At 42.3% G+C, this 13,055-nt stretch overlaps 1 protein-coding gene across 1 annotated transcript; it reads right to left on the bottom strand.

The window, feature by feature from the left end:
* Window positions 1-201: 201 nt before the first annotated feature.
* On the bottom strand, window positions 202-5,551 carry LOC132971804 (interferon-induced protein with tetratricopeptide repeats 1-like). Its single transcript, XM_061034601.1, has 2 exons — window positions 5,382-5,551; window positions 202-2,316 (listed from the first exon to the last, which is right to left on the bottom strand). The coding sequence occupies exons 1-2, from the start codon at window positions 5,384-5,386 to the stop codon at window positions 1,032-1,034; spliced, it is 1,290 nt and encodes a 429-aa protein (XP_060890584.1). The 5' UTR covers window positions 5,387-5,551; the 3' UTR covers window positions 202-1,031.
* Window positions 5,552-13,055: the final 7,504 nt, after the last annotated feature.

The following is a 13,055-nucleotide window of genomic DNA, read 5'->3' as shown; positions in this document are numbered from 1 at the left end:
ACCCAAATATATGTTCAGAAACACTAAAAGTGGATTTTTAATAATATGTCCCCTTCAAGATTTTAAAAATCGTTTAGTGTGATAGGCTTTAGCAGAATTAGGACGCTTATGATCTGACGAGGCTTAAATTTCTAGCGCCGTCCTCCCGATAGTTTAGAACTGAAGAAGGTGAAACCACTGAAACAAACAACTTCAAGACGATTTCTTGGTGTGCACACTGTTAATTTATTGGTATAAAGCTTAAACACAGCTTGAGCAAACAGGAGCATCTTAATATATAATTTTCAGGTCACAGCAAATAAATTTTCACATGAACAATGAGGACTTTAAATATCCAAAGTGAAGCACATTCTTATAAAATCCATTAATTCTAAAAACTGAAAATACAGCATTGAAAAAACACAACAGAAGCAAAATACATGATAATCACAATTCACACATTTCTTCATTAAGTATTCACCATGACGACCGTGTTTTACAGAGGACGTCACACCTACCAGGAGCTAGGGTGTAAGATTTAAAGGTCACATATTCTCCTCCTCTTCAACCAGTTTAAAAAAGTCTCAGAGCTCCTCAAAACATGTGTGAAGTTTCTTGTTCTAAATCCACTCTGGATGCAAGGGGCTACTGCCCTTTGTGATGTCATGAAGGGAACTCCGTCCTGAATTAGTAAGTCGTTCCCGACTCTCTCTCTCTCTCTCTCTCTCTCTCCCCTGTTTCTAACTCTATCCACTGTCCTATCTCTAAATAAACGCATAAAAGCCCAAAAATAAAAATAATGAAGAAAATAATTAAAATAAACCTTCCTTTAATTTATTTCAAATAGTTTTGAATGACAGGAAATTAGTTTTTAGTTAGTTTTTATACTTATGTTTTGGACGCCCTGGCAGAATTGGCCCCCTCCTGTTTTTCATTCTTCTTCAGGATTCTTTTGCTTTTTATTACCACGTGAAAGCAAAACACCTTCGTAGAAATTAGTTGTTTTTTTTTGCTTGGACAAAATTGTTCCCCCTAAATTTGCCTCCCTATCTTTACTGTCTTGGCTCTTGCAGGTTTCTGAGAAACTCTTTTATTTCTCTGTCTTTATTCTTCTCCAGGATTCCGATGCTTTTCTTACGGAAGTAGGATTTTTTTGGTATTGCTGCTGCCTTCATGTGATACTGTGTCGACCTGTGGGAGTCTTTTTGATTAAAGTATAAATGATTTGCATATATGCTGTAAAGCATCTGTTTGTCTTCAGGTTCTGCTGGTTCATTTTTGAGCAGTTTCTGAAATATCTGCTCAGCTTTGGCCTTGCTGTGACGTGACTTTGCATAGATAGTTGCGAGGTCTGTTTCCTTTTTGAGTGAAGAGTGAGGGTAAAGAGAGAGCAGCTCCTCGTGGAGAGCGATTGCTCTGTCCATCATGCTTTGTTCTGGATCAGGGTCATTTCTGCTTTTATAAACGATCCTCGATCTGTAGCAGAACGCAACACATCTCTTCAGATAACACACATCTGGATGTTCTTTCAAAACTTTCTCTGCCAAATAAATGGCGTCATCAACAGATATGTATTTTATGTAAAGGTTTAGTAAGGCCCACATGCCACTGCCACTGCAGCACAGAGTGCTCACATTTCCAGCCAACTCACGGACTTCATCTCGAATGTTTTCTCCTTCATTAGCCCGTTGTTCAAGGTAGAGCACAGCGAGGTGCAAGTTCTTTGGATCCCGTTCCTTGGCTTGTCTCATTTTCTCCAACAGGTCAGGGTCAAGCCTTGTGTCACTGAAGTTTTGGGCGTTCTTTAACCATATGACATAGCTGGTGTTCCAATCCACCATGTCCGGCTGCATCCTGGCAGCTTTCTCGTAGTAATCAACAACCAGATTCCTATCCTCTCCGAAGAACATCAGGGTCCAGGCCTTTTCAGCGTAGATCTCTGGATGGAGGTCGTCCTGGGATGGAGATGGGTATTTTTCCATCAGGGTATCAACCTTTGACAGGTAAGCCTGACTCTCCTCTAGATCTCCCATGTGGTGATGCAGCCAGGCCAGGTTCCCGTAGTTCACCACTAACCAAGGACCCTCATCTGCATCTCTCAGCTTGTTGAGGGCCTCTGCAGCCTTCTGAAACAAACTCTTAGCCTCTTCATTTAACCCCAGTTTATACTGAATGAACCCCCACAGGTTGTAACTGTGGCCCAGCCATCGATTTCCCTCCTCGGTGCGGATGTCTTCCATCTTGTCCCTGAGAAGTAATATTATTGACCTGCTGCGGTCCAGGTCCCAGGTGAAGTGGCACTGCAGGGACTCCAGTGTGGTTTGACTCTGAGCAGCACTGATGGAGAATAAAAAAACAAACATTTAAACACATCAGCAGCTAGTTTTTTTTGCTTTGAAGTGTGCTATGTTTGGATGTTTACTGTTCATCTCCCATGAAGAAAAGATGTTTTAAAGGAGCAATATGTAACTCAGACACCTAGTGTTTAAAATGAGTACTGCAGTTAAAATTCTACACATTGTATGGTCACAAATTAGACGACACTTTGGGTGGCTTTCCCTCTCTAAAGCAACGCTCATCTGTAATAATCAACTTTTTATACCAGCTATGATTGACCCACGATTTACATCTTTGGAGAGGAATGGCCTGCGCTGTCTGGGTGACTTGTACATTAATGATGTTTTTGCCAGTTTCGAACAATTACGTTCTGCATTCAATTTAAATAGCTCCGACTTTTTTTTGATATTTTCAGCTCCGTGATTTTGCTAGGACCACTCACCGGCATTCCCTCAAGTTCCAAACCCCAGTGGCATTGATCTGGCACTCAAGGCAAGAGTCTTGCCCAAAGGTCAGGTTTCCTACCTTTATGACCTCCTGTTCACAACTAACGAGTCTGCGGTAAATAAGATCAAGGCTGATTGGGAAATCGAATTACAAACCAACCTTTCTGAGGATTTCTGGAAAAAGGCTCTTGGGGCTGTTAATTCATCTAACACTAACACCTCCAGTCTGGTTAAGAAGGCTCATCAACGCCTCTTTTTCCTGAGGACACTGAAGAGACACCACCTGTCTTCAGCTGTACTGATGAACTTCTACCGCTGTGTGATCGAGAGCATCCTGACCAGCAGTGTCACAATCTGGTACGGAAACTGCTCTGTCACAGACCGTAAGGCGCTACAGCGGGTGGTAAAAACCGCCCAGCGTATCACAAGGTGTCCACTTCCTGCCATTGAGGAAGTCCAAAGAAAACGCTGTCTGCGGCGAGCTCACAGCATCCTTAAAGACTCCTCCCACCCTGCCCACAGTCTGTTTACCCTCCTGCCCTCCGGTAGGCGCTTCAGAAGCCTCCGGACCAGAACCAGCAGACTGATCATTCAGTCTATGGCGCTGCGCGAGTTTCGACTAGCAGTAGTGGTCTGTCTTTATTCGTCTGTTTTCTAATGTCGTCAGTGTATAATCGACCAGAAACAACCTGATTTATATCTCACTGCTCGTCCCGGACCAGGTATGATCACTGGCAAATTTCTTGAAGTATGTGCAGATCAGTTATGTGATGTTTTTACAGATCTTTTCAACTTGTCACTTACTGTGCACAAGGTCCCCAAGCTGTGGAAGGATTCTATTGTTGTACCTGTGGCTAAGAACAAATCTCCCAAAGAGCTAAATGACCTGAGGCCTGTGGCTCTGACTTCAGTAGTAATGAAGACTTTTGAACAATTGGTCAAAGGAGTTCTGACCAATCATGTTCAGGGCCTGCTTGACCCGATGCAATTTGCATATCAGGCAAACAGAGGTGTGGATGATGCCACTATTACTCTATTTAACTATTTATATAAACATCTTGAGGGTACAAAAACACATGCGAGGCTTTTATTTGTAGATTTCTCCTCAGCTTTTAATACAATCCAACCCCACATTTTAGCAAAGAAACTGCTGTCCCATTTTAACCTTGATGCTGGGTTGGTGAAATGGATCTTGGACTTTTTAACTTGCAGGCCTCAGTCAGTCAGGGCGAATGGTGCCCTATCCGAGAAGCGGCTGTCATCCACAGGCTCACCACAGGGGTGTGTCCTGTCCCCTTTATTGTATATTTTATATACAAACGACTGTAGGAGCACCTATGACAACAGGCATCTCCTGAAGTTTGCGGACAATACTGTTCTAATCAGTCTGCTCCAGGATGGAGAGGTCGATCACGGGCCTGTTGTGAAGGACTTTGTGGAGTGGTGCGACCACCACTTCTTAAAGATCAATGTCAAAAAAACAAAAGAGATGGTCATTGATTTTCAGAAAATCTCCCACTCAACCTTCCCGCCTATGATCAAAGGTACACCTGTGGAGAATGTTGAGTGTTACAAGTACCTGGGCACTGTGATTGACAAAAACTTAAATCATGACAAGAACACAGATGCAATCTGCAAAAAGGGCCTTCAGAGACTCTACTTTCTGCGCAGAATGAACACTTTTAATGTGGACAAGACACTGATGGTTTTATTCTACCGATCTTTTATAGAGTCAATTTTAACCTTTTGTTTTATCTCATGGTATGGTAACCGTCTTTCCAGTATTGTCAATACAGCCAGTAAAATAATCATTTCAGAACAATTCATTGTCAGAAATCTGGAACAGACAAGTTGTTAGGAAAGCAAAGTCTATCTTGTCCAGCTCTGACCATCCTCTCTTACAGGTACAGGCTGCCCAGGGCTAAGGCAAACAGATTTAAATTTCTCACCCACACCCGATCCAGTGAACACATCACCCCTGTCCTACATATCTCCACTAGGTCCCTGCTCCTTACACATAAAGCCCTAGACCACCAGGCCCCCTCCTACCTCACAGCTCCCCTTCACCCTCACACTCCTGTACGCAGCCTCCATTCTTTAAAAGCCAACCTCCTGTCTCCCCCACTTAGAACCAAGCGACGAACCCGGGGGGACAGAGCCATAGCTGCCCCCTCCCTCTGGAAACTCACTCCCTACACACATTCAACACTGCACTGACCCTTCTACATTCAAATCACTGATCAAAACTCACCTCTCCAAACAAGTTTTTAATCTATGATTGTGATGTGTGTTCTGTTTATCTGTAGCTGCACCTTTATGTTGTTTTATTTATGATTTGTGTGTAATGTTGTAATGTCTCTTAGTCTGTCCTTACTGTTCTGATCCTTCTGTCTTTTTAACAAATGTACAGTGTCTTGAAATTGAAACTTATAAATAAAATGTATTATTATTATTTTACCCCAGACAAACAAAAAGTCACAAAAGCAACAAAGTGAGAAAAGTAAACGTATGAAACACTAAAATAATGAAGCTAAAGGGGAAGAAAAAGACAAATAGGAAAGAGTTTGGAATTAATAAATTAGAAACATGTAAACATTTGTACGCAAGTCAGATACTCACCTCATCTTTCTGCTGTTTCTTCCTCTCAGATGTTTCCTCTTGATGTTGCTCTGTGGTTACAGTCGCTCCAGCTTCAGCTCTCTGGTGTGGATGATGTGATGATGTGCAGTAGCAGCTTTAAATGTCCGTGATAGAGGCGTGGCACTTTCCTTATCAGCAGGATGCAGTTTCATTTCTTAAGAATTTAAACTCAAAGCCTCAATATGTTGCAGGGCTCTCAAGTGTGAGTGTGTGTGTGTGTGTGTGTGTGTGTGTGTGTGTGTGTGTTTGTATGATTATGGATAGTGTTGTTTATTGTAGGTGTTAGTGGCAGGTTTTGAGGCCTTCAGCACAGGGGTTGGTGGCTCTCATTTGAAACACTGTGGTTCCAGGCCAGCCATTTTGACTGTCATGATTGGCGAAAGTGTTCCATTCAGTGCCAAGCTGTTTCTTGTTTTGGTCTTGTTTAGGCCGACCATGGAGAAAACCCTCTCTGCATCTGCATTTGAGTGTGGGAGCATTAAAACTAATGCTGCTATCTTAGATAGCCTCCCAAACTGGCTCAAACCGGTCACCTTTGAAATAAAGGAACCAACTATTAATCAAATGTTTTGCTTTTATTATGTCAATTAATTATGTGTATGTCAGGTGGCGCCAAATATTTCTTACCTTGCTCTTGGCTGAGGACATGCTCCCCCAAAACTCCTCAACATTAAAGGTGGTGGGATCTTGGGGCATGGGGATCTCCATGAGTTGATACTCCAGGAACTCCTCACTCACCTTGTCCTGTTCCTGTGGCCCATGGAAAGGAAGTAGTTCCTGAAATCTAAAAAGAGCACCTTGTGTAAAGAACTGATTAAGATACCATGCTGAGGCTACTGGCAGGTGGAGGTGTGTGGGAGAATGCCAGACAATCCTGCTAATGGCCTTTCATGCTGAGAGACATTAGGGTGTGGTGTGAGCAGTGCAAAGCCTGTCAGACTCGCAGGTCCCCGGATCTCTGGTTGACCGCCCTCTGCAACGGGTGGCCGCAGATATTCTGGAACTGCCTGTGACATCTCGGGGGAATAGGTGCGTGCTGGTTGTGGAGGATTATTTTACTAAGTTTGTTAATGTGTACGCCCTTCCAAACCAGACTGCTCACACGGTTGCTCACTGTCTTTTTGAGGATTGTGTTTTGGTGCATGGAGTCCCTGAGGTCCTGCACACCGACCAAGGCCGCCAGTTTGAGGCGGACGTGATTCAGGGTCTCTGTCAGATGTTGGGGATCAAGAAAACGCGCACCATGGCATACAATCCGAAGTCGGACGGAATGGTGGAACGCCATAATCGTACTCTGATTGACCAGCTTGCTAAGATGTTGCTCTCTCGTGGGGGCAAATGGGACAGTTATATAAAACAGGTCGCCTTTCCATACGTGGTATGCGTGGTCGGGAGGCGCGTGTCCCTGCTGATGTGCTTGTGCCTGGTGTTGTTTCAGACTCTCGGGGGGCTGGATCTCTGCCATCGTATGTGTCATCCATGGTGGATGGACTGAAGGCTGCTTTCTCAGTCGCCAGGCTCAATGCTGCAGAGGCTCATGAGAGAAAAAAACTGTATTATGACGCTGATGTTTGCCACCGTGCCTATGAGGCGGGAGAGATGGTGTGGTTGAATAATCCCACTGAGAGCCGCACGAAGCTGGCGCCACATTGGAAGGGCCCATACCGGGTCATGGAGGCGTTGGCGTCTGGAAGTGAGGCTGCACTGACTTACCGCATCAGCAACCCTCTGGACTCTCTGGAGAGGCCTCAGGTGGTTCACCATGACAGGCTGAAACGTTATACTTTGCCAGTGCCTACAGGGACTGTTGGTGGCTCCCCTCCTACCCTTAAAGTATCTCCTCTTTTGGGGGTTTCGCCACTCCCGTTGTCGCCGCAAATGGTTGAGCAACAATTGGCTGGGGGTGTGGACATGAGTCTGTATGGGGAGTTTTCAGGGCCTGAACTAGTGCAGTCACGCAGGGGGCGTGTCCTGCGACCACCTTCACGTCTTCAGGATTTTGTGAGGTTCTGAGTTTGATGCTTGGTGTTTGTTTCCCTCTTTCTGGGATGTTTTTTTTTTCATGTGTTTTTGCTGATCATGTTAAGTACATTTGGGTGACAACTGTGATACAGAGGGTTTTTTTCATGCTCAGGTTAAATTCTGCTAGGGGACTGTTTTGAGAGGTTTCCTGTTGTCTCATGGGTGCCTGTGCCAATGTTTTATGTGAAACGGGGACGTTTCAAGTTGAGGGGAGGACGTATGTAACAGATTGTTGTGTTTGTTATATGTACTGTATATCTCATTCGCTTTTAGAGTGAGGTGTCCCTAAAGGGTTACCGTAGCTGCCGTAAAGCAGTTGTTGTTGTTGTTATCCTGTTACACCGGTACACAGGTGTGTGTGTGTAATAAAGTGGAAGCCGTGGATAAAGAAGCTCCCCGCCTATGTGCCGTTTATTGTTTAAGTGTATCCAGTCCAACGAACCCAGAAAGCTCGGTTACAGAGGTAAGAGAAAAGCTTTGTGAATACGGGTCCTGATCTAGGACTAAAAAACAGGTGTCAGAATAGCTGCTGAAATTAGCAAGAATTCAACTGGCTGGCTAGTTCACACACTCTGGTCAAACTGTTAGCTAATATTACTGATTACCAGCTGACTGGACACAATATTCCCCAACATACAGAAATCAAATGATGAGATGACTTACTGTAATAATATGATATGGTCCTCTTCTCCATAGACTGTAAATATAACGGTCCTGTCCCACGTCGATCAGTCTGTACTTCAGCGAGCGTCTGAATCAAAATGTCATTGGCGTCTTCTTTGTAACCAGAATGTAGCGTTGTTGTAGCAGGAATATCTAAATCTTACCCGGATACAGCAATGCTATTTATTGATTGGCTGTTGGGGTAGCTATATATATATATTTTTTGATTAGCTGGTGCGTGGCAAGCTCCTTCTGATCTCTATGGGAAACCCCCTTGATTCCTATCTGTTCCATTGTTAAAAAAAATAGCGGCGCAACTTGGTGGGCGTTATCCTGGTAATTTATGTGTGAGAAATACAAGGTGTGGCGTGTGAGCGTGTGAACAAGTTGAAATGTGTGTCTCTCACTCCCAATGCGTGAGACTTGAGAGCATTGATGTTGTCAGTTTTGGTGCGCTTTGGCGCCATCTGGAGGTCTCTGAGTGCAACTGCAGTGTCATAAAAACGGTCACGCCTCCCCCTCTGACACCACGTGCATTTGTTGACAAACAAAGGGTGAGGAAGCCGGCAGAGACGCTGTGAGAAGATGAGGAACCACGCAGACTCAAAAGGTACAGTAATATTACCAGATTTTGATGGAGCCTGAGTGTCTGCAGCCCGTTGTCCAGTTTGTTTATTCAACTGTTACCATGACAACTATAGGTCGTGGGTAAATGGCTACATAGATCGGTTTGTAAGGTTACAAACTTTTTGGAGACAAAAGTAAAGCTGCTAAACGTGAGACAATGATGATGTCACCAGTAATGATGCAGCTGAATCTGTAATAAATGATGTCTGCAGGGATGTTCATTCTGCCGTATTACAGACTTGTTAGGCAGTAGTATAACCAGTTTGCAACCCTATGTAGAAAGTTACGTTACATAACGGTCTGTTTGTGCATTGCTGATGTAACCCCGTGTGTTCTGGCTCTGTATTTACAGACAAATTAACAGAAACCGATGAATTGTGTTGTGAGCCGGGATCAAACATCTCCCCTGATAAAAGAAAAAACGTGTGATTTAGGAGAGACTACGGGGTTTCCTATTGCGCGAGACGCTAGCTTAACATTCACGACTAATGAATAACTTTATGAATATTATTCAAAACTCCGCAGAACTGATACGGGATGAGTCGAATATGATCAGTATCTGAAAACCACAGTTTGATTTCATCTAAAAAAATACTTTAAAATGTGTTTATCGACGGAGCGTGAATCATCATTAACCTACCTCCGACCAACCTGTCAACGGCTCTGACCACATTCCTCCGTCATCACACACACTGTGGCAATTCTAGAGTCTCTTGGGGATTATTCCTCTTCATTTTACTTTGTTGACTTTCAGAAACTCATTTTGGTTTTCAAAGCAATAATGGATGTGACACTTAGCAGGGCAACAACAGTGAGTGCTGTCAGATGTGGCCCCCTTAGGGAGGTTTCCTACTGTCATTTTGGGCCACTGCTTTGGTTTACATTTGTGAGCCCTGAGGGGCCCCTACTGGTCTGGGGCACACACACACACACACACACACAGACTCCAGAATAAACATTCAGGAGAATAATGTATAACTCAAAACAAGATATACAATGAAAATCAAGTGTTTTGGGGAAATTCATATGCTGTCAATATCAACCTGTTGCACTGACAGACTATGAGGTTTTTGTTTTTCAACATCGGTTTTCCTTTTATTCCAGGATTCAGCCCAAAACTTCAATTCACCATCAATGATGAGCCGGAGCCCGGAGTGGGGCGGAGTCAGTACAGGAATGCAGCATATAGACAATGTGTGTTATGGAAAATCAACTGGAGAGATACAACAAGTCACAATATACATGGGTAACACTTTACAATAAGGTACACACATTTTGCATACTTACTGGGAGACGAATGGGAAACTAACCACTAGATATAAACCGGAGTGCATATGTGAAAAGGGCTCTAGGTAACCATTAGTTAACAGGTAGATTTGTGTGGTTTATCCAGCTTTCATTATCCGTTAAATAATCATTAGCTACTCTACAACATGTGATGAAGAAGTAATCCATATCTACCCAGTACTTAGTGGTTTTCTAATGGTTACTTGAAACTTTAATCACGTTATTTTTGCATTTCAGCATGAGCATACAAAATAAAGTTTGGGTTTGGTGCTACATTACACAAATTTCCTACCAACATAACTTGAACTGCTCTTCTGCTGTTGTTTGTTTGGAGCGAGAAGTGGTTCATCCATGCCATGATTGATGGTTAGTCTTTCACTGTGCCAAGACACACATGATCAGAACATGTGCTGCTGTGAAATGTTCTTATTCTCCCTGACACAATAAGTGTATAAAAGGCTCAGACAGTAGGTATCGTTCCTGTTAATTGCTCACGCTCCTCCTGCGTGTTGATGACGTAAGCATCTCAAGCTTTTTGCTTCTGCCTTTTCCTTTTCAGTCGCTACATAACACATGACTGTTGACTATGTTTGAACTGTCTGTATTGTTTAAAAATGATTGTAGATGTATAATGGCTGAATAAAATACTCATACATACATGAAGAATTAAAAAAACCTACAATCTACTAACAGGAATCTCAGATCATAATATAATTTTGTTCTCACAAAAACTCTCAAAAACAAGATTTCCCAACTCATACACAACTAGAAGTTGTCATGAGTTCATTCCACAAAACCAAATTCCAAGTCTGGACGCAGCTCTCAAAGAGAGTGACTGGAGTGAAACTCTCATGAGCGTGGAAGCTTGCTGTTATCACCCCAATTTTTAAATCTGGTGATAAAACAGAAATGGCAAATTACTGACCTATCAGTATTCTACCCGTAATCTCCAAAAGAGAAGTGGGTCGCAAAACAACTGAATATACACTTAAATAATGGCCTTAAAATCAAAAGCCTTCTTGATAGGAATGCCTGTGTAGGTGCTGTATTCCTGGACCTCAAGAAGGCTTTTGATACCGTCAACCATACTGTTCTTATCTCAAAATTAACTTGTTACAATTTTTCACAGGAAGCACTACTCTGGTTTGAATCATACTTATCAATTAGAAAACAATGCGTGTCCATCTCTGGCACCAAATCCTCTTACCTTGACTGTCCAACAGGGGTCCCACAAGGCAGTATTTTGGGACCTATTTTATTTACTATTTATATAAATGACCTTCCGGAAGTGTGTAAAAATGTAAACATTCAAATGTATGCTGACGATGCCGTTGTTTTTGCACAGGGCAGAAATACTCATGAAGTCTCACAAATTTTAACAACAGCCATGACCCAAGTGCAAAGCTGGGTCAAAGATTCATGTCTTCAATTAAACGCAAAGAAAACGGTCTGTATGATGTTCACTAAACAGCCAACCAGCCTTCAGCAATCCGGCGTTTACCTGGAAGGTGTAGAGCTTAGTCTAGCTAATGAGTTTAAATATTTAGGCCTAACATTGGACCCAACATTAACATTTAAAAAACACATCAAACAATTAACAAAGACGGTAAATTTTAATATAAACAATTTTAGACAGGTAAGATCCTTTATGAATATAAATGCTGCTCGAATGGTTTTACACTTGATGATTTTTTCACATATTGAATACTGTATAACCACACGGTCACTTTCTGCTGGCACAACACTTAAACCAATACAATCTCTTTTTAAAAAGGCCATAAAAATCTTTGACAAAAAGCCATTTTCGTTTCACCATTGCACTCTTTTAGATAAACATAATTTACTAAATTTCCATAATTTTGTTCATTTTAAAAATGCATGTTTTATATATAAAATTTTGCACAGACTTGCTCCTCCTCCTTTGAAGGACTTTATAAAGCTGAAATCTGCCAGTGGGATCGGCACCAGGGCCACAGCCCGAGGAGACTGTGAGGTCCCATACAGACGCACTACATTCAGACAAACTGTTCTGTCAGTCAAAGGAACTAAATATTGGAATATTCTCCCACTCACAATAAGAGACTCACAAACATATGCATCCTTCAAAACACACCTCAAACAGTGGATAAAAGAAAACCAAGTCTGTGAACACTTTTAACCTTTAACCTCTATTATTGTCTTGTGTCACTTGTGCCTTTGTATTTCATTTGTATTTTATTTGTATTTTATTTGTAATTTGTCTTTCTCTCTTACCTGCCTAGGGACAACAGATGGAAACTAGCACTTCTGCTATAATCTGGCATTTTTACAGCTGTAATTGTTACAGCTGTTCATTCATATGCACTATCCCAAACAAATAAATAAATAAATAAATAAAATAAATGATCAGTTTGCCAGCGTGCGTGTGTTCGGAAAGGAGAGCGGCAGATTATAAATTCACCGTACTCTGCAACATGATGATGAATCAGTTTATGGACGCCATCTTGTAATACTCTTAGTTTACCAGCAGATGGCGCCTGTGCTACTTGTAAACCCAGACAGTAAAGTGTATGTGAAGTTGTTAAGCTGTCTAAAGAGCTAATTTCTTCCAGTTATGTTTGTTGAACTCGAATATTTCTGCCAAATAACTTACTCTAATAATTATAAGGAATATATTATGTTAGAAATGAGTGTTAGTTTTCTATTTAATCTTTGTGCTGGATGTGAACATTGTTATTCATGTCATGTTTGTGACCCTGTATAAACCAGCTCTCTCAGAACGCTCCGTTTTGGTGTGTGTGTCTCTTTAAATGCAATGAGCCCCCCTGAGTTTTCCTAGTAGACATCACTCCTCTGTAGAGAGAATAAAAATGGCGGATCTGCGCAAAAGTTTTGTTCTAGGCTGGGGGTGGAGCCCATGGGTGGAGATACCAGGGGGGAGGGGAGGGGATTTTTTAAAACCAGAATCCCACTGTGACATCACAAGGAGAGCACATTTGAAACTGAGCATTTTTCTCTGTGTTGTAAGACTTATGCAGAACTCAAACAAAGGACTGGATGGGTTTATCAGGTTAC

This window comes from Labrus mixtus, chromosome 3 (genome assembly GCF_963584025.1).
Source record: "Labrus mixtus chromosome 3, fLabMix1.1, whole genome shotgun sequence".
Taxonomy (NCBI): domain Eukaryota; kingdom Metazoa; phylum Chordata; class Actinopteri; order Labriformes; family Labridae; genus Labrus; species Labrus mixtus.
The sequence above is the reverse complement of the archived record's forward strand: the minus strand, read 5'-3'. Positions and strand labels throughout refer to the sequence as shown.